General features: G+C 37.6%; 1 protein-coding gene across 1 annotated transcript in view; it reads right to left on the minus strand.

Annotated features, from left to right (window-relative positions):
- Positions 1-91: 91 nt before the first annotated feature.
- RHOQ (ras homolog family member Q) overlaps positions 92-20,925 on the minus strand; it is a 26,619-nt gene continuing 5,785 nt past the window's right edge. Inside the window, exons 3-5 of the mRNA XM_015816412.1 lie at positions 4,893-5,057; positions 2,187-2,282; positions 92-340 (exon numbers count right to left, since the gene is read on the minus strand). Of these exons, the coding sequence (XP_015671898.1) occupies positions 185-340; positions 2,187-2,282; positions 4,893-5,057 (417 nt within the window). The 3' untranslated portion in view covers positions 92-184. The remainder of the gene's footprint in view (positions 341-2,186; positions 2,283-4,892; positions 5,058-20,925) is intronic.

The following is a 20,925-nucleotide window of genomic DNA, read 5'->3' on the forward strand; positions in this document are numbered from 1 at the left end:
GGTGCCTGCTTCTTTACGTATTTGTGATTTTCTCCCTCCCCCTCTGGGTTTCACAAAATGCCAGTTCCTAAAATCCGCTTCCCTGTCAGTCAGTGGATTTCTCAATAAGCTGTTGCTGTCTTGAAGTGTACATTTGCACAGTGTCAGAAGTTTCACAGTACTCGTGGCCATTGTCCAGCAGCTCTCATGTAATCAAGCAGCAATTAATGCATCTTGAGCCTATTCTCTTTTTCATTGTGTGTTTCTTTGGAGTTAGAATGGCTATAATGGCTTCATCAAAAACAGTCTTCAATCCTTTCTGCGTTAAAGCTGAGCATTCCACATAGCAATAGGCTCCTATCTGTCAAGAAAACAAATGCATTTAATAGCTACATAGACAGTGGGCATCTTCCCCAAACTCTATTAGTGAACTCGGGGGGCTTTCATTTTTATTGAAACATCAATGTTTGTTTTTTGATTTGTCTTTGCCCTGAGAAAAACATTTCACCACTCTACTTTCCAGAAAAAGAGGTTTGTCTTTTGGTGACAGATTTAGAATTCTTTTCATTACATTCAGGGTTTGAAAAAAACAAACAAACATTAAATACACTGGAGTTTTCAGTTTGTTTTACTTTTGGCAGTATATTTGTATCTGAGTCATTTTAGGAAAGTTTAAAGAGCAAATGAAGTGTACCAATATTTAATGCACACACAGAGATTACCATCAAACATAAAAAAAATATCACACCTGATATAAATATTATACTTTGGAGACTTAAAAATTCAGGTGATTATTTTAATTTTCTCAAACGTATTCTCACTGTGTTCCATTGCCTTGTATTGAAGTAAGTTATCTTTTAATTACTGAAAAGTACTAAATGAACTCTTACTTATAATATCTAATTCTATATTTTATTCACAAACAAAACAGCTGCATTAACCGGTAAGATTATGTACTGCTTAATTCTCACATAGCTGCCTTTAAATGTAGTATAAAAATCTGCATTCTTGCTGCTCCTTCTCACTGAAAAAGACAAAAAGTGGCACTAGTCCATTTGGAAAACAGAAATGCTAATAGTTTATTCCCTGAGATTGTGGGCACAGCTAGAATTTTGGGAGCACATCCTGCCCATGCCAAACAATATTGACAGCTGGCCATGCAGGAAGTCTGGAAAGAAGTCACATATGGAGGAAAATGCAGTATTAAATTTTAGGGATAATTTCATGTAAGAAAGGTGAAAGAAGAACCCATGTGCAGAAAAATGTCAGTGTTTGTAATTTACGCAAATGGAAATCCTCCACATCAGCTTCCTTATGGCCCTTGTTCACAGTTAATGTGATGTATAACGTAACAAATCATCAGGAGGTCATTAGGTTAGAACTGTTGTTATATAATCTGGAAATAATTGAACTAAAGGGCAATTGTCCCTCCCCCCCACTTTTGACTCTTTTTTTTACATGAAAATGCTATGCTAAGGTCTACTGATTTTATATTTTTATTTACTTGTTATCCTATATCCAAGGACTCAAAGGGATTTACATAGAAATACACTTCCATGTTGCCATGAACAGCAACTTCTAAAACACAGATAGTCCTTGCGTTATGACGGCATTCCTGGTAGCCATTGCAACCTCAGGATGTTTGGATTTTTAAATGGGGGGGGAGGGACTGTGCTACATAGTGGGTCAGGTGAGGAGTGCTAGGTAGGGTGTGCACTATGTAGCGGGCAGGAGCTATGACGTGCAGATGTGCTACAGAGTACAAATACTCTTGTACTCTTCAATGGGCTCCTCAGGAGAAAAAGCTGCAGGACTAACTTACAGGGGTGACATGCAACCTTCCCTAGTGGCTTCCACATTGACTTTGCTTGTGGGAAGATGGCAGGAGGTTGCCAATTGCAATCATGTGACGTGGCACACTGTGACACTGTAACTGTAGCTGGGCACCTGAGCCTCTGGATTACACTCACAGGACCACAGGAACTGTTGGAACTTCGAGGACTGGTCATAAGCCCATTTCTTCAGCACCGCCGTAACTCTGAGCAGTTGCTGAATGAATAGACTTAAATCAAGGATTACCTGTAGGTTGGGCTGATCCTTTTGTCTGGCTGCTGCAAGTCTTTTCATACAGAAAGGTAAAATAAAGGTAGGGGAAATGCAGCACACATAATACCAAGCAAGATTTGAATTCTAAATCTCCAGCTTACCTCTTTTGCTAATTTAACACCTTGCTCCATAGATATTGGTTTTTCTTTCATGTCATTTAGCCTTGCTAATGTTTTAGGATCGTCACGAAGATCAATCTGTTAGGAAAGTTACAGAAGATATGTAGTCCTTCTACATGTTACGAATCAAACTTTACATCACAGACTTTATTAAAAAAAAGAAAATAGAAGTGGCTCCAATACAAGGTAACAATGCTGATATCTCACTGAACACTTTAGGATTCAAATTAGGCATGATTAATATTGAACGTGGTGAGATTTAACCACAGCTAACTCAGGCTAATTCAATCTATAACCTCTGCTTTAACTGGAATCTTAAGCCTATTTCCGTAAGGTACATTGTGGTTCAAATGAACTGTGTGCAAATTAAAAGGCCCTATGACATTTCCAGAGAAAACCCTCAAAAGGCATTTCCCCAAAATTTTAGCTCTGCATACAAGAAGCGAAGAGCACACAATAAGTCAATAATTTGAATATGAGAGGCAGGGATTGTTTTATCTTTCTACTTATTTTCTTTCTTCTGCTTATTCTGAGACTAGAAATCAATTAAGAAAAAGTTTGGAGGAAATTTGCAGAAGAAAATTGGTAGCTGGAAGGAAGAAAGGCTGAATGTTCCCCAACCCATTTGCAGCTATACATATTTGTTCATTGATTTATTTCACTTAGGCACCACCAACTGCAGAAAACATAACAGATATACAAATTACATTTTTTTTTAAAAAAGTAAACAAGATGGCAAATCCAGCCAAAGGCCCAAAACATATATCATGCACCCAGCAAGAGGCTTCATCCATCTTTGTTAGGGGTTTTATATGGGGTATTTTAGTGCAGGCTTTTTATTCAATATTTATTGTGATTTTTATTATTGCCTGTTCACCGCCCTGAGTCCCGTAAGGGAGATAGGGCGGTATATAAATTTAAATAATAAATAAATAAATAAATAAGCCAGAATCTGAGAAAAAAGTCAGGTTTTCAAGGTCTGTAGAACATTATCTGAGTGGGAGCTTGAAAGTGTCTCTGCATGACTACTGGTAAACTGATAATTGCGAAACAAGTTATTTCATAGATACAACTACTCTTTGCAGCTTCAGAATAAATTCTGGACCTTTGTGGTTTCATAGATTCAGGTGTTGAGAGTCAAGCAAATTTATTTCAGGCTCAACTGCCATACTCGAAGCCATAATAAAACTTGCCTTTTAGAAGTGCTGCAGCTCTATGGAGCTAGCTTGTTTCTATATTTGTGAGTTCCCTATTGCTGATTCAAGCAGGTCTTTCAAGGTAAGAGTGAGCTGATGGATTTGCAGCCAACTCATTCATAGAAATCATTTAGATATATTGCATAGGGACAAACTGATAGGTGGGGGTGGGGAATACAAGCCATTTTTAAATTTCCTTAGTGCAGAAAATGAATTCAGGGATTTCCAGCTTTCTAGCATCAGTGGCAGGACAGTAAATACATGAAAATATTTGCTCACTGTTTTTAATGCATGAAGTCTACCTGATTTTCAGGGATTAGGGAATAGGATTATCAATGATATGTCCTCAGCGTGTAGCTCTATCTTGAATATCAGAATTAATTTCATGGTTAACTTTTCAACATGAAAAAAAGGGAAACGGTAAGATGCATAAATTGTGAATAAAAACTGGGGGGGGGGGAAAGCAGGGTTTGATTTTGCAGTAATATATACTTGAAACCATATATGGAGTGGTTGAAAAGGAAAATTAGTACTTTCTTACTAACAGGATACCCCCACATTTCTATTTGGAAAACCAGTGGTGGGCACTGAGCCCACAGACTGCCACAGTCACATGGGTAAAAATGGGTGAACCAATTATTCTCACCCAGAGGGTACATAGAGATGTGTATCTATATATTTATCAGCAAAGGAGACTCGTTGGTGACCACAAGACTCTTCTTTCCATCCAGCTACAGCATGTGATACCCACGCTTGTCTGAATCAGCTGTTTGGGTCCTATAACTGCTGCTTTATTGTTTATGAGCAAAGATCCTTTTTGTTCATAAGCACATCAAACACAGAGCTTTGTTTTCAATTTCCATTCCATAGTTAATCTTTCAAGGCCTGTTTACAACTAATGGTGTTAATCACAGAAGGACTAGAGGGCTCCAGTTGTCCCTTCTGGCTCTAAAATTAGATTGCTTTGGATGCATTTCTTGTTATTTTAGTTGCAAACTAGAAGTGTAAGCCTACATGCTTGGAAAGAGCAAGGGGTGAGGAAACTGTTGCTTGATCTAGAAAGAGGGAGAAGCTACATTTATCTGACAAAGAGGAAATTATAGGTATTTAGACTTCATTTGAATTATAAGTGGTTAAGCCAAAGATTTTATGGGAAAAGATGAATTTGAAAAGAATTTTCAGGGAAAAATAAAAAAATGGCACTATTCTGAGAAGGGCATCATGACACAGGAAACAATTAGAATGGGCACAGCCCTTGAAGAACTTAGGAATCTGTTTAATAGCTGATAGTAATAGAGTTAGAGAAGTAAAGATCACAGGAAGGAATTTCAGTAATCTTTAAAGGTTCTAATAACATTTCAAAGGCAAAAACGAGCAGTGCATGTGCTTTTTGTAAAAGGAGAAAATATCTTGCTATTTTGGATGGATGGATGGACAGATAGGTAGGTAGGTATAGCTAGAGATAGACAGACAGACAGTTTGAGCCACATACCTGGGTTCCAACCAATAAATAAGGTACGTTTGGTGCATATTCTTTAAGTTCTGGTACCCATTCCTCCTTCACATTCTGAAAAGAAGCCGGATTTACCACAGAGAAACAGATGAGGAAAACATCAGTCATGGGGTATGACAGCGGTCTGAGGCGATCATAGTCTTCCTGAAGACAGACAGACAGACAGACACACATATATATATTACTTTTCACTAAAAATGTGAATTTTGATCACAGTCATTTCTAATGGATACAGATGCTGGTGTTTCTAAGCAATCACTACTTCAGTATTTCATGCTAAATAAACTGAAAATTAAAAGCTTTTTCCAGTGAATTGCAGATTATCCTTTCCTCCTACTTTTGGTCCATTTGGGTGGTAGTACTATTATAGAAATCAGACAGTTACCTTCCCAGTCGGCTTCTACAATATATGGAATAATTGATATATTTTCAAGACATTAAGCCAAGCTGTGGATGTTGCTTGATTTTAATATTTTTGTGGAGTGTCTAAAAAAACAAACCCTGAATTGAACTACTTGTTTATTTGGTGAGGGACTCACCAAAATCATTTAAAAGCATTTTTTCTGAATCGGATCAAACATTTAGGAATACGTTATCCATAAAGGCCAATCAGATGCCAATAGAAAGTCCACCTGCAGGGCTCAATTTGATATCCAGGACTTGTTGCCTCTGATCCTGGAAATAGCCTAAAACAGCTGTCACAACCATTAGCTGTACTTTATCTAAGTCTTCTTTGAAGTAGTTCACGTTAGCAACCACAACATCTTGTGATAATTGTTTGAATTTCTGATATCATATATCTGTCATATCATATATCTGTCTTGACTGTTTCATTATGCAGCTTCCTTGCAAGGGATTGGATATTCTTATTATATGGCATAAAAACTAATCCCTGTCCACTTTTTCAGCTCCATTCATAATCTTATACATCTCAAATACTGTAGCCTTTGCTCATTGGCTTCACTTCTTTCACATGTTGCTTCTATTACAATAGAAGTAATACAAATATGTTGAAAGATTTATTACTACTTCCTTCCATAAGGATGGAATTTCCTTTTTTCACAGCAGCTGGATGTTAACCTCTCTACTGTGCTGTCCTTGGTGCTGTCTGAGCTTGGTTTCATTACCCAACTAGGTAATATCATCAGTGTGATATTAGTTGGTAATGAAATGGCTTTAATCAAACAGCCAAGCTCAGAAGCACCAAGAACAGCACAGTTCAACCCTGCATATATTCTCTTCTATTGGAACATCTCAGTGATAACTGCAGGTTCTCTTCCCTGTTTGGGAAGCAGTAGTAGTTCTGACTCTAGTAGCATATATGTCAAGTTAAGATTTTTTGTCTTAATATGTATCACTTGCTCACACTGATATTTGTCATTTTAAAGCCCAATATGCAGAGATCCTTTGAGAACCATTCAGTGTCCCTTTTTTGTTAATTACTCAAAATAATATGAGGTTATCCATTATTTGTACAGCCTGACTGTTCAGTCCTAATTCTAGATTATTCTTCATTGCATCAAAACTAGTGTCCTGCTAACAGATTCTTGGGGAATGTCACTGTTTACAAACCTATATTTAAGAATACCTACTTTTTTGAGTATTTCTCAAATGAAGTAGTACTATGAAATGGATAGCACACTGCCATAACTATGTATTTTACCTTACTAATTAATAAGGCAGAGAGAAAGTCCCTGCTTCCAGTCTTTGAAACGTACTTCTAGAGCTAAGATTGCCAATGCATCATAATGAATCTCAGTTTTGGATGTCCTAGCCTAAAAGAAATAAAATTAGTAAGAGTAATGAGACCTGTGATTATGTATAGCAAGAATGGAATATGTTTTAAAGAAAAACTTTATGTGGTTTTTCATGTTAGTTTTGTTTTAAAAAAAGTCACAGAGAATAAAAATATGTAAAATCTGTAGCTGATAAGAATGTATTCTTCATTTCTCTTAAAATACAGTACTTTCAAGATTATCCAATGAAACAATTAACTAAAACAGATTTCAAACAAAGCAAAAATTCATACAATGCAATCAGCCTATAAACTTTACTGTTACTGGGTGTGCTGAAAGCTAGTAGCATTTTAAACATTCATTATATCATTTCATGGAGACTACTAGCCACGAACATCAAAAAACACAACTTTCATGTACAAAAGACAGTTAACCTCTGATGTGAAAAGCAAGCCACCTGGAACATTGTAATCTTTATGGTCCTAAGACTAGCTTTCTGTATTCGCGTCGTCATATCCAGTAAACACGATCTTTTCTGGATGGAAACCACAGCAAAATCTGAAAGTAACTCCATAATTGCAAATTAAATCTGTTTTCAGAGTGTACTGTCTTCACACTGTTGTTAGATTGAAGATAAAGTCATGTTTAAGGAACTAAAGTCTTGTAAGAAGGACCTCACTTCTCAAAGCTGCCTTCTGTTATTGTTATGACCCAGATAGGCAAGACTAGGTAGGCCTCCAGAGATTTCTTTATTGCTCTTGGTAAGGGTTAACAAATGACCCTCCACTGACCTGGCAGGCTCTACTCCCAGCCGCCCCAAACAACAGCCCTTAATTATTTGGGAAGTCCACAAGGCAAAAGTCCGGACAGAAAGCCAGGGCAGTTTTCAGAGCCAGGGAAAGGTCCCAGGCAAGGAGAACTTCTCAAAACAAGACAGGGTCCAAGGCAAGGCAGGTCTAAAGGGAGAATCTTCAGGGCTAGGGCAAGCCAAAAACAGTCCTCACAGCAAGGCAAAATCAGTCTTTGACTCACAGAGCAAACACAGTTCTTGAAGCAAAGCAAAAAGCAGTCTTTGATGCAGACAAAAACCGTTCTTAAAGCAAGGCGAAAGCAGGGGGACTGTAATCCTGGCAAGTGTTCCTCACGGTGTCTCCTTAAATATTACTCTCCAGGTGAACCTCATGAGGAGGGGCGGGTCGTCCTGCGCTGACTCTGCTTTCTTTCCATTCTTGGCACTCGGGGACCGGGCGGGGAAGGCATTTGCTCTTCTCTACGGCTCTGGAGCTCTTCTGCTCTTCCTTGACCAGCCTGAGCCCTCTCTTCCTCCCTGCCTACTCTTTCTGGGCCTGATGGGCCCAGGACTGCCTTGTGCTAATTCTCAGGTTTTTCCTCCTGAGCCATAGAGACTGCACCATCCCCCTGCGCCAGCCCTTCCTTCTCCACCTCCTCCTCCTCCTCGGGCTCCGATGGGGCCCTGACAGTTATGTATTGGAATTCAATTCCAATAATACACAGAGCATGAGAAGTTATTCAAGCTTCTAGTTCAAGAATATGCTCAAGTCCAACTGTGAGAAAACCTAGATGTTGTCTCACCAATCCTGACCAGTGATTAAATATACTGATAAAAGTAAAATATCTACAACATACGGGTTCCAAGAGTATGTATATATTGTCAAATATATGCTTGTCAGTATATAATGCCAAATTCCTCTGCTGATAAAACACACATGCAAGTTGTTGGGGAAATATGAATACTAGCTTTTACCTGGGTAAAAGCTGCATCCATTTTTATCACTGCAGCTACACGGTCTTTCAAGTATGATCCCCTAGAATATTATACTCATTCAGAAACTACAATCAATAACTGAGAGCCAAAGAAGCCTACAGAAACGATGACAAACTGCTTGGTGAATTTCAATCTATACCCCTGTTCTTTCTCAGGGAAAAAATTAAAACTGTGGCCCAATATAGGGAAGTTGTTTTAAAAATCAAAAGGGTTAAATAGTTGTCTCATCAGTCACAATTCTGGAAATCAGTGTGTAGCCTGATTTGTACTGAATTTTCTCAATGCCGCTAGATATCTAAAAAACATAATTCTATGGAACAATTTATTAATTCTGTGGAGGAAATATGGTAATCCTAAACTGGCAAAGGACTCTGATAAAGCACATGCTTTGAAGTAGAAAGTTCCATTCCAATCCACAGTATTATCAACATTTTTTAAAAATCACAAGATATGAAAAAACATCATTGCTTAACTCCCTCTAGTCCACGGGTGTCAAACTCGCCGTGTCACGTGACGTGTCGCGATGTATCACAACTTTTTTTGCATTGCTGGAGCTGGGGTGAGCGCGGCCTCCACATGATGCAACTGGCCCGTGGGCCGGCAGTTTGACACTCCTGCCTTAGTCCAATCACTACAACCCAAGTCCAACATCACATTGCAGTACCAAGCTGGGATGTTTGAAGACAAAGTATTTACAGTTCATTCATCCTGTATCAAACCCAAAATGATGGTGTTTCTCTGTTGGAAACCCATAGTCCCCCATATTTAATTCATCCGTTTTTCCAAAATAAATTCATAAGAGAAAAATGATAAACTACTCAATTCTGTTCTTCTAAGTAGAACTAGAAATATTCCATAGGGAAGCACCTGTGGAATAGATCAACTCAAGTATATGTCATCTCCTCCTCCTCCTGTCTTTCTGAGGAAAATTACCTAGAATATATCGGACCATCCTTAATTGGTGCAGGAGAAGGAAAAACCTGGGGAATTGGGGAAAGGGATGAAGTGCACTCCAGGCCACACTGGAGATATGTGGGATAGGTATCTTTCAATTTCACTTCATGTGGTCCTGGGATAGTGAAAGAGATGAAATGATAGAAGGTGTTGAAGCCACAGGAACCTTGGGGGGGGGAGTGATCATGCAATATTGGAATTCAACATTATGCAAGCACAAGCAATAGAACACAGTTAAACTAGAGTCTTGGATTTTAAGAGAGCTAATTTCAATAAACTTAGAGAGAGCTTGGGAAGGATTCCATGGATGAGAATCCTCAAGGGGAAAACAACTCAAGAAGCTTGGAAAATTTTTGAAAAGTGAGATTATAAAAGCCCAGTCTAGCACAATACCAATGAACAAGAAAAACAAGAAAAGAAACCAGCATGGCTGCATAAAGAACTCTCTGATAAATTGAAAGAAAAAAAGGACAAGTATAAAAAGTGGAAAGAGGGGCACATAATTAAGGCAGAATATTAGCAAATAGCCCGAGCCTGCAAAGATGAAGTGAAGAAAGCTAAGGCTCAAAATGAACTAAGGTTTGCAACAAAAGTCAAAAATAACAAAAAAAACTTCTTTCAACATGTAAAAAACAAGAAAAAAGTTAAGGAAATGATTGGTCCATTAGAGGGAGAAAATGGCAAGAACGTGAAGGGAGAAAGCAGAACTACTCAACTCGTTTTTGCATCTGTCTTTACACAAAGGAAAAAAACAGTCCAACCTATTAAAAACAGTACCATAAAAAACAGATTAGAAACACAAGATAGGCAAGAAAATGGTAAGTGAGCACCTGTCCACTGTAGATGAGTTCAAATCACCAGGACCAGATGGACTACACCCCAAGGTTCTGAAGGAACCAGCAGATGTGATCTCAGAAGCACTGAGTTATATCTTTTAAAGATCCTGGAGCACTGGGGAACTACCGGAGGACTGGAAAAGAGCTGATGTAGTTCCCATCTTCAAAAAAGGGGAAAAAATAGATCCAGGAAACTACAGACCTATCAGCCTGACCTCAATATCTGGGAAGATTCTGGAAAAGATAATCAAGCAATGAATCAGCGAACACCTACAGGCAAACAAAGTCATTACTAAAAATCAACACGGGTTTGTCAAAAACAGATCATGCCAGACAAATCTTATTGCATTCTTTGACCAGGTGACAAAATTAGTGGACCAGAGGAATGCTGTGGATATAATTTACTTGAATTTCAGTAAGACATTTGATAAAGTAGACCACAACCTACTACTTCGTAGATGACTGACCGGCCATACTCAGCATGTGGTCCTCAATGGAACTGCATCTACATGGAGGGAAGTGTGTAATGGGGTGCCCCAGGGCTCTGATCTGGGCCCAGTGCTCTTCAACATCTTCATCAATGATTTGGATGAGGGGATAGATGGGTTTCCTGCCTGAGCAGGGAGTTGGACTAGATGACCTCCAAGGTACCTTCCAACTTTATTATTATTGTTGTTGTTATTAAATTAACTTCACTTCATGTGGTCCTGGGATAGTGAAATAAATTCCAGGTATTTTTTCTTCTTATTTTATGCAAGAAAACAAATTGTTTAGAAATAATAAAAAATTAAAGCTACAAAAAGAGAAGTAAAATTGCTCCATTTATATATCATGCAATAATCTGTGTAGGCTATCATCTGATGGAAATTGGAATACCCATGCTCTATGTTCATCTTGGTAAACAGAAGAGAGGACCGAAGCAATTGCCCCCACTTTCTTTTTATTGTACCTGTGAAGTCACATTAAAACACATCCACAGCAAAATCCACATAGAAAGGAAGAGGAAGCATAACAGGTATTGGAGATAAGGAATTTGAACAGATAATTTATTTCATGTTTTAATTGTTATATACCAACACGTAGGGTTCATATTTAAATGGAAACTGGATACCTGTTTGGTAACATATAATGTACTGTTATTTCTGAATTTTCAGACAACAGGAAATCTGAAAAACTCAGTTATGTCTCCTTCAAGTTGTTTTTCTTCTGGTCACTTCATGGATAGTTCTACATAATTCTTTTGACAATAATGTATAAAAGTAAGTAGCTATTGCTGGCTTCCAGGATGTTTATTTTTACCTACTTTTCCAGTTTGATCAACAGCTCTAATATACTGTAGTTAGAATTCCCTCATCCAAATACTCCCCTAGTTGAACCCTGCTTAGCTTCCTAGACATAGTTAGCCAGTTGTTGCCACTTGCTGAGAAGTAAGTAACAAAGAACCCAGGAAATGCTTATGTTGTAACACCTAGCTATATTTTAATCTATATATGTTTTTGCCTTTAAGTATGTGCTTCAACATGTTTACTTTTAAAAGCTGTCTTGCAACTTCAAATGTTAGCTTGGACAAAACACCCATAGCATCATAGGGTTCAAATAATCTCATAGCCATTAAACATACCACATAAAGACTTTCTGTAAAAAAAAACCCATAGAACTCATTATTTCTCTGTATATATCAGAAAAGGACAAACATGTTGAGATTTGGAAGACAGTTTGCCAGAATATCATGACCATTTGGCAATTAAAAGATATTTTTTAATTGATAAAGGAAAATATTTGTAGCTCAGGGCTGAAATGAGGGGTCCTTGGTACTCTTTGAGTTTGGTTGTTTTGTTGCAGATGTTTCATTATCCAAACTATTTAACACTGATGATATTACCAAGTTTGGGTAATAAAACATCTGCAAGAAAACAACCAAGCTGAGAGAGCAGCAAAGACCCCTCAGCTCCTTTAATCTCCATGTTATAATACAGGGCTTTTCAACCTTTTCATCCATTGTACCACTTTTAGGATATGGCAACATCCGAGTACCACCAGTCGCCTAGCAAGGTGTCAAAAACTTGATGACCCAAAAAAAAAAAAGGGGAAAAAAGTGATAAAGTACAGGTAGTCCTCGACTTACAACAGTTCGCTTAGTGACTGTTCGAAGTTACAATGGCACTGAAAAAAGTGCCCCCCAAGCCACAGCCGAGCAAGACACCTGCCTGCCCACCTGGCGGCACTCTTCCTCCTGTCCGAGGTTTTCATTGTTGTGAGCATTTCTGTTGAGGATTGGCAGCGGGGGTGGGGTGGGGGGTTGTTTGGTTTTTATTCCTCCCGTCTGCTGGGTGGTTGCAGCAAGTTTTAGTCACTTCACATGACCCTGGGACACTGTGACCATCATAAATATGAGTCAGTTGCCAAGCATCTGAATGTAAATCACAAGACCCTGGAGATGCTGCAACATTCCAGCTGATCGGCACTTCTGGGCTCAGCAGAAGCACCAGGATCAGCGCCGAGCTCCAGCCGGATCCTGGTGCTGATCCTGGTGCTTCCACTGAGCCCTGACAGCCCTGCAGCTCCAGCCATCTCTCACTCAGGCTTGTGCGGTGCTGCCACCGGTTCAGCTCATCCCCCTCCCCCACTACCACTTTTCTAGGATGATCGCGTACCACCTGCCAGGTGCCAATGTACCACAGGTGGTACCCGTACCACTGGTTGAAAAGCCCTGTTCTAATAGCTTAATCATAAGACTGGTTTCTGCACCTTGTTTAAAAAGTCACATTTTCAAAGTGATAGCAACAAGTCAGATATTGACCTAGGAGATTTCCAAAATCTGATTATTCTGAAACTCTTCATGGATTTTATAATTCTTAAATTTTGTTTCAGGAGTTGAATTGATACATGCCACAGAAATGTCCTAGTGTCCTAAGTATGGCATATATGTGTAGAGTCAGTTTGGTGTAGTGGTTAAGGCACCAGGCCTGCTGGGTGACCTTGGGCTAGTAATTCTCTCTCAGCCCTAGGAAGAAGACAAACCACTTCTGAAAAATCTTGCCAAGAAAACTGCAGTTAGTTGTCCAGGCAATCACCATGAGTTAACACTGCCTTGAAGGCATACATTCCCCCCCTCCTCACGCAAACATCCTGTGTTTCCCAACAGCTTTCACTGCCTTTGGATCCCTACTTCCATTCTCATTAGACATTTTTCAAACCAAGATCCCAGTGTGAAACAGCTAAAGCTATTTGTTCATTTGGGTCACTAAAGCAATTAACTTAGCTATCCTTAGATGACTGTGTTATCACTAACTACTGCATTGGTAAATAGTTCCTTTATTTTGCAGACATTCAAAACTCTAACTGTATTGTTCCCAATTGAATCTGATTGCTGATTAATGTGAATTCAATTTTTTTTTCATTTTGGGCGGAGGTCCTTCATTCTTAATATGGAAGGATGATGATAAAACATAGAAAAAATAATTTCTTAATATTCAAATAGATACACATCCTTTTCCTGAGGTCTTTTAAGAGTTCCTGTATACATTAGAAAAATACAAATGAATTATGTTGGTTAATGTGGAAAAAAGCAACTAAACTAAAGGATTTTAAAGATAGCCTTCATTGTTAGGCACCAATTCTAGAATTCCAATTACTTTTCTTTCTTCCTGCCTTTAGGTTTCTGCTTTTATTTTGTATTACAGTATTGTAACACAATTCTTAATAATTAGGGTGATTAGGAAAATGTCTGAAAGACATTTCTTATACTACTTTTCCCCAATTTTGCAAATTCCAGATGCATTGGAACTATAATTTCCAGAAATTCTGCAGTATGAAATAAGAGTTCTAGAGGCCCTAAAATATGTTTCAGGATAGACAGAATATAAGGAACAGCAAACACAGAGATTATCTTAGTTTCAGGTTCAGATAGAATGGTTTGACAAAATATCTTCCATAAACCTTCTACTTGTCTACTTTGAAGAGACAACAGGCAAAATCTGTAAAATGGAAGGCTTATATATATCTAGGATAAACTAGGGGTTGACAGTGGCTACCCTGAAAAGGTAGGGGCATATGTCTAATTATCCAAGACTTCCACAGCACAAAGAAGAAACAGCATAGAGAAAAACTTTTTCAATATTCCAGAAGGTACCAATCAGTCAATAGAATGATCATTCCACGAGTCAGTACAGAATGGTTGGTTATATTCTCTGAAAAGGGTGGATGGTGATACAATTAAGAACCTGTCTAAAAGAATGAATGAATGGTTACGACCTTGTTTCCATCCCCTTCCAATCCACAACAAATGATAAAAATCTCTCTTTTCCCTTCCTGTTTCTTTCAATGTTCTAAATGTGTTATTTTATACCATGGTAATGTCTTCAAAAAGTCAAAGGATCAACACATTGGGTTGGGCAAATCTTATTAAAAATTACATAAGGCTTCACACTCTTGAGAAACATCTCTAGATTTTGTAATTGCTGAACTGCCAACCATCTATTGCTTAGAATTGTAGGAAGGAATTGTAGGGAACAAAGGTTCTCAATCAGAACCATCTGTTTTTAGAAATAGAACCAAAAATAGCAATTGGTCAAAGCTGGTGAAAAAAGCCAGCCAGCCTGTGCTGAAGGGTAGCCATTAGTGCTGCTAAAAATGGTACGTGGAAACACCCCTCTATACTCAAAGTTGCCGGCTTAAGAGAGGTAAGTCCCAGTCCTGGATCCACATTATAATCTCTTTCCACAGCACATCTCAGTAATGAGGACCTGTAAAATCCCCCAGAAGATGATTCATCCAACTCCTCTCTTTTTATCGTATTCTGAAGTTGAGTGCTTTAAAATTGCTTTTTGATGGTGTTGCAGAAAGGCCAGGGAGCATAAAGAGTATATAATCTTCTACAGGTAAAACACAATGAATGCAAAAATTTTAAAGCTGCAACTCAAATAAAGACAAAGTTGGAGACTATGGCAAGTCTAAAAAAAGAAGAAAATGGACTGTAATAATCTCAACATACACGCCTACAAAAATAACATGCACAACACGCCTACATTAAACAATTTGTAACAAAGAAAGCTCTGGATTATGCAACGGAACATAAGATCGTTCTACTTTAGTATTGGGGGTAATTTATTTTTCTTTTGAGAGCCCTAGAGTAAGTACGGCAGAACATGCAGCCTGCGAAGAACTTCAGCAGCCTGTTCCATTCTCTAAATTCATCACTGCCAAGTGTCACCACCCCAAAAAACCTGCTGCTGGACACTTCCAATGCCTCACTGACACCACTAGCTCTGTCTCTCCTGCTGCCCTGCTAGCCCCCAAACAGCTATTCTTTTGCGAAATGCAATTATTTTTAATTTATCAATGTCCTTTTCCCTTTTATTTGTGTGCAGGCCTGCTCTCTAATCATCTGATAAAAATTATTTCAGATATCATATTCAAAGTCCAGTTTGTACTAGTAGTATTTCATACATTGAGCCATAGTTTGTGCTTCCAAACAACCCTCCTGTATAAGTTAATCAGCTCAAGAACACTGTGGTCATGTAAGTAATTTATTTCCTAAACATAGGGGATTCCCTAAACTCACTTCTACGGTCTGTGTATTGAACACATACACTTGAGCTAGAGTCCTGTAGATATTCAACCTCCTGCAAGTGGCTTTAGAGACTTAATTGTGTAACCAGAGCAGACTAATTATTCATAGTTATTGCATTTTCACATGCACTAAATAATTCCTAATAAATCTTTTCCAGTTTACAAAATGTCCTTCTTGGTCACTTGATTTCCCTTTACTGAACCCCAAATTTCCTAGCGCAGATCACACAAATTTATATCTTATTGGTATGTTGATGAATCTGTAATGAAACACAGAATTCATACTGTAATCTGCCTGGCTGATATATTTCTTTAAAAAAATCATGTTTTCCACCAATTGACAACTCTTTTAAGTGTTTCTGTCTTTATAGTTTATCACAAAAATGTTTTTCAAATTAATGTAAACTACTTATGAAAATAATAAGACCAGTAGTAGTGAGTTGACTGATTCCTGGTTCCAGGGCATTTTTAAATCGGAGTTTTCCTAACCCACAAATACTCAAAATATTTTGCAGTTATTCTTTTTACTGCTAACAGATTTTTCTGCAAAATAAATATCAAGGAGGAAGGAGTGGACAAGCATTTAATTCAAATAGAAGCTGATCATACCCCAAATTATACAATTTAGGAAACATTGTATTGGCTATCTGAAAGCATTTCTATAAACTTGAACACAACCTAGAAATGCATCAGTCTGCAATTTGAATTTTAAGATGCAATCTAAAGTATACACAGCCACGACATCTGGCCAAATCCTTGCATATTTTTATTTTCCTCCCCTCATCCTGCACTTGTTGAGTATCAACTAGCCTGCTGATGAATTTTAGGGAACCATTTTGTTCACTAGTTTGTGGCATATTGATCAGTTCCCCCAAAAGTAACACCCAAGTAGTTTTTGAACTTTTGTTCTTGTGGACCACTGCAGACTTTTAATTTTTTTCTTCCACCTCAAAATGTATTATAGGTTTCATACAATCAAGAAAAGCTAAAAAAAATATCCTTAATTCTACTTTATTTGGGTAACAGAAAGAAAAAATTGCCTCTATTAGGAACTGATGATAGAATGTTATGTCTGCTAAAGAGTGGCATTTTCCACCCACTTCCTAGAAATAGGAGCTAGTCAGCTGCAGAATGAAATAAGGATTCCTTGACCAACAAGTGTACGTGCAAGTGGCTATTTTTTGCTCCACAGAGCCTTGAATATTTCAACCCATAAAGCAGCAGAGCTTGCAACAAAATGAACTTTTGTGTGTACATGTGTATGCACGCACATATTTATCCACCCACACACATTTCATTCAGTCCCAAACTGCTGTATCCAAAACTGGTCAGTGATAGAGATGTATATTCTTACATCTTACATATTTTCATAACCTCTTCTGAAATGAAGTTATAATAACATTTCCAAAGCAAACAAAGCATGAAATACATGATTTCTCTTGCTTGTTTTAAAAACTTGCAAGTCGATCCTAAAACATTCTACAAAGTTCAAACTAAATAGAACACATTACAGATGCACAATTGAGCAAAATTGGAAGCAATTAACATAATGCTTTGCACTTATAATATATACTAATCATAATTTGATTTTATTAAAAATTAAAGAAAAAAGCCTCAGAAAAATATTAAAATCTAAGAGAAATCTATTTGGGAGATTAAAGGTGTTTTTCTTCCCACCGACCCATTCTTGAATCCCCCCTTTCAATTCTATTCCTGTAGAAGATCCTTCTTCTTTGAAAATATGGAATAATATCCTCAAGTCAGTGTCCCAAATAATTATGTTAGTAGAAGTTTATTCCTTAAAAATGTTTTGTAATTATGGAAGAAATAATTCTACAGAATTAGGAAATCACACTTCTTATTCAAAACCATTTTTTCTAAAGAGACATTATTTATTTTTATGATAGCTGATTTTTAAAAAAAGCTAGATTCTTATAGAGTCTGCAGTCATCTAGTTGATGCCACACAACTTTTTAAAATGTTTTCTTCTAGATAATGTTTCAATATTCAAATATGCAAAGGTACATTTTATTTACTACAACATTAATAATTTCAGTTTCACATTCTTTATTTTCCAGTTTTCTTCAATCTAAACAAATTAGAATATTTGGGGCATTTTCAAATACAATAGTTTGCTGGGTTTTTTGGATGTGCATCTGTATATGTGTGTACTGACACGCACAAACACTATTTTTTCAATATAAATAATAATAATAAATGTAATGAACATTACAAATTAGTATCTGCCAGGTCAGGCATAACCAATTTTGTGTTCTCAAAAAAGTAGTGGAAGAGAGTTTTATTCTACAAAGTTCATCCGCAGATAGGAGCATCATCTGACAGTGGAATAGATCTCACCTCTTTTCTTCAGTACCTTCCCTAAATCCTAAACTCTAAGGAATTATGGATTCCTCTAAAGAAATATATGGGATCCAACAACATGGCAAAGAAGGGGCAGCCCCATTGAATCAATATATAAAATTAGAAACAAACATAACTCAAGACATGAACCTGCTGAATTACAATTTTTAAGCAACTAAAACAGGACCTTCCATTCATCAGACAAAGGTATCAACAGCTGGGGCAAATTGATATAACAAAGAGAACTTCTATAGATGAGGTTGGAGGGACAGAACATTCCAGAGAGGACTGAACATACTCAATTGCCACATTCCATTGTCAGACAGTAAAAAGAAAATAATGGAAAACTACCAAATATTTCTCAGCATCAAAAACAGAATAGAAAGCATTGTTCTACAGAAATTACCACTCAAAAAACTGAAAGTCTATACCTATTCAAGAAGAGTTACCCTGAATAAATTTTGTTTGCTCTCAATAACACAATGGGGTTCATTATATGACACCCCCCCATTGGTTAAGCTTTCCATGTGAGCAGTCCAGGAAATAGTATCATCTTCAGTCTCAATTTATCTTGTTAATATCAGGGATCAGGGATTACTGTACAGCCATAAGCAATTAAAACATTACTTCACCATGAAATTCATGATATCTGACGAAATGGGAAGCAGAAATATTCTTAGGGAAAATAATATAAAAACAGCAGGGGAGAAAACATCACCACTGTGAATGTTTATACATTAAAGATTTGAAGGGAGAGAGAGAATTTACTCTTCTGAAAGCATTTGAAAATTAGGAAAGACATATTTACTACTGATTCCTAATTTAAACATCAGATAATGAGTTTCACTCACCATAGATAAGGCCAGATACTCATTTCAGCTCAAAGCACTGATGAAAGCAATCTGTGGCCATCCAGAGATTGCTAAATTACAATTTCCAACATCCCGTATAGGTATGGCCAAAAGTGAGAGATACTGAATTGTAACTATGCAATATTTGCAGTATCTTAAATTACACTAAGCCAAAATCAAATAAATTACATTATGGCACGCTTTGATACATGCATCTTCCTCAGAAACTATTCTGATTCCTGTTTACTATGCACACTCATGCAAAGAAATATTTATTACTAAAGGGCCATATGTCCTCCATCTCTACCTTAAGCATTAACAAGTTTCCTCTGTCTTGAATGTCTTGCAGTAAGATGAACAGCAGCATGTTAGAAATCCTTCTGCTTACAGCCTTTCTCAATATGTAGTCTATGGTCTCCAGTAGTCGTCAAATTGAGAAGTCTGGCATCATATATGTTACAGAGTAGCTTTAGCAGAAGGTCTAATGAAGTTTGATATGATATCCTAAAACAACTACTGTACTTTTCTGAGGTATGCAATTAAGTGAAAATATTTCTGTTTTCCCACTACATGAGTTGATACTGAAAAATCCCTAGTTTTGTTATAGAAACAAGAATTAGTAAGAGATGTCCATAGGGCTATGAAAATGTCATCTGGCCTCAAGCCAAAAAAACCTTATGACAAATAAGTGTCTGGGCACTTCTGAGCTGTACTCTAGAATTGTACAGGAAATCTCGGTCATCAAAGGACTGACTTGTGATTTTACAGATCAGATTGTTTGACCTCAATAGTTTAAATTTCCTTTCTTTTGCAAGACAGCCAACTTCAAGCTTTTCAACTTACAACACACTTTCCTTAGCAGCAGAATTGTTCCAGACAAATGATCTGTTACTATACATGCAACTCCTAGGTCCTTAGGATATGCTATACATATATAAATACTCATCAGTTAATTTTCTGAAACCTTCAACTTATTTCTTTTACACCTCTCATGTGTCAATAAAACATAAAATTTTGAAATCAGCCCTGACTTAATGGTGAAATGTTTCATAATTTTCTAAGTTATCTTTCTGTCCTGGGTTCAGTGGGAGTGCATTATACAAGTAATATTTTATCTGTTCCCATCTGTAATATAGTCAGTCTGATTTATTTTACAGGTTTGCTATAACTGCTTCAGAATACAAAGTCTTGGACTGCAAAGATAAAATACTATATAGTATACTACAACGTGGCTATTGGCAATGCTGCCTGAGAAGTGTCCCAATACATCCAGAGGGCATGATGTTGAAGAAGACTGCCCTGTGGAATACCCACCTATATTATTTAACACTCTCCAAATATTACATACCAAAACACTGATCAAAAAAACCTTTGCAATGTACTCATGAAATAACACTGAATAAGATCATTATTAATAAATGTTAGTAATTCTCTGGCTAGCAGCACCTGTGATTTTGACCTTCAAAAACTCTTCATAGCTTTGGGATACCGTATCAGAAGGAATGCCTCTTAACATATGTGCTACCATGTTTCCCAAAGACCTACCCCAAAAATAAGCCCTAGCTTGATTTTTGGGGGTGGGCCTAATATAAGCCCTAGCCCAAAAATAAGCCCTAGTTTTGGGGCAAGGCGTACACCTAAAAATTAAGCTAGGGTGGTCATATGGGGTGTGGAGCTGCCCCACACACCCCACACTTGTTTACCATTGCAGTCAGGCATCCCATGAATCGATACCTGCCTTGCCGGCCCACTTCTGCGGCTGCTCACCGCCGCTCATGCGCATCGCCCCTGGCCTCCATTTTGCCATCAGAGGCCTTCAGGAAATTCCTCTGAAGCTGAAAATGGAGCTCCGGATTGATGTGCACAGCACCCCCTGTCCTGCATTTTGCTGTCAGAGGCCTTCTGGAAAGGCCTCTG

The sequence above is a fragment of the Protobothrops mucrosquamatus genome, unplaced genomic scaffold, assembly GCF_001527695.2.
Source record: "Protobothrops mucrosquamatus isolate PMUCROS unplaced genomic scaffold, P.Mucros_1.0 scaffold448, whole genome shotgun sequence".
Lineage (NCBI taxonomy): Eukaryota > Metazoa > Chordata > Lepidosauria > Squamata > Viperidae > Protobothrops > Protobothrops mucrosquamatus.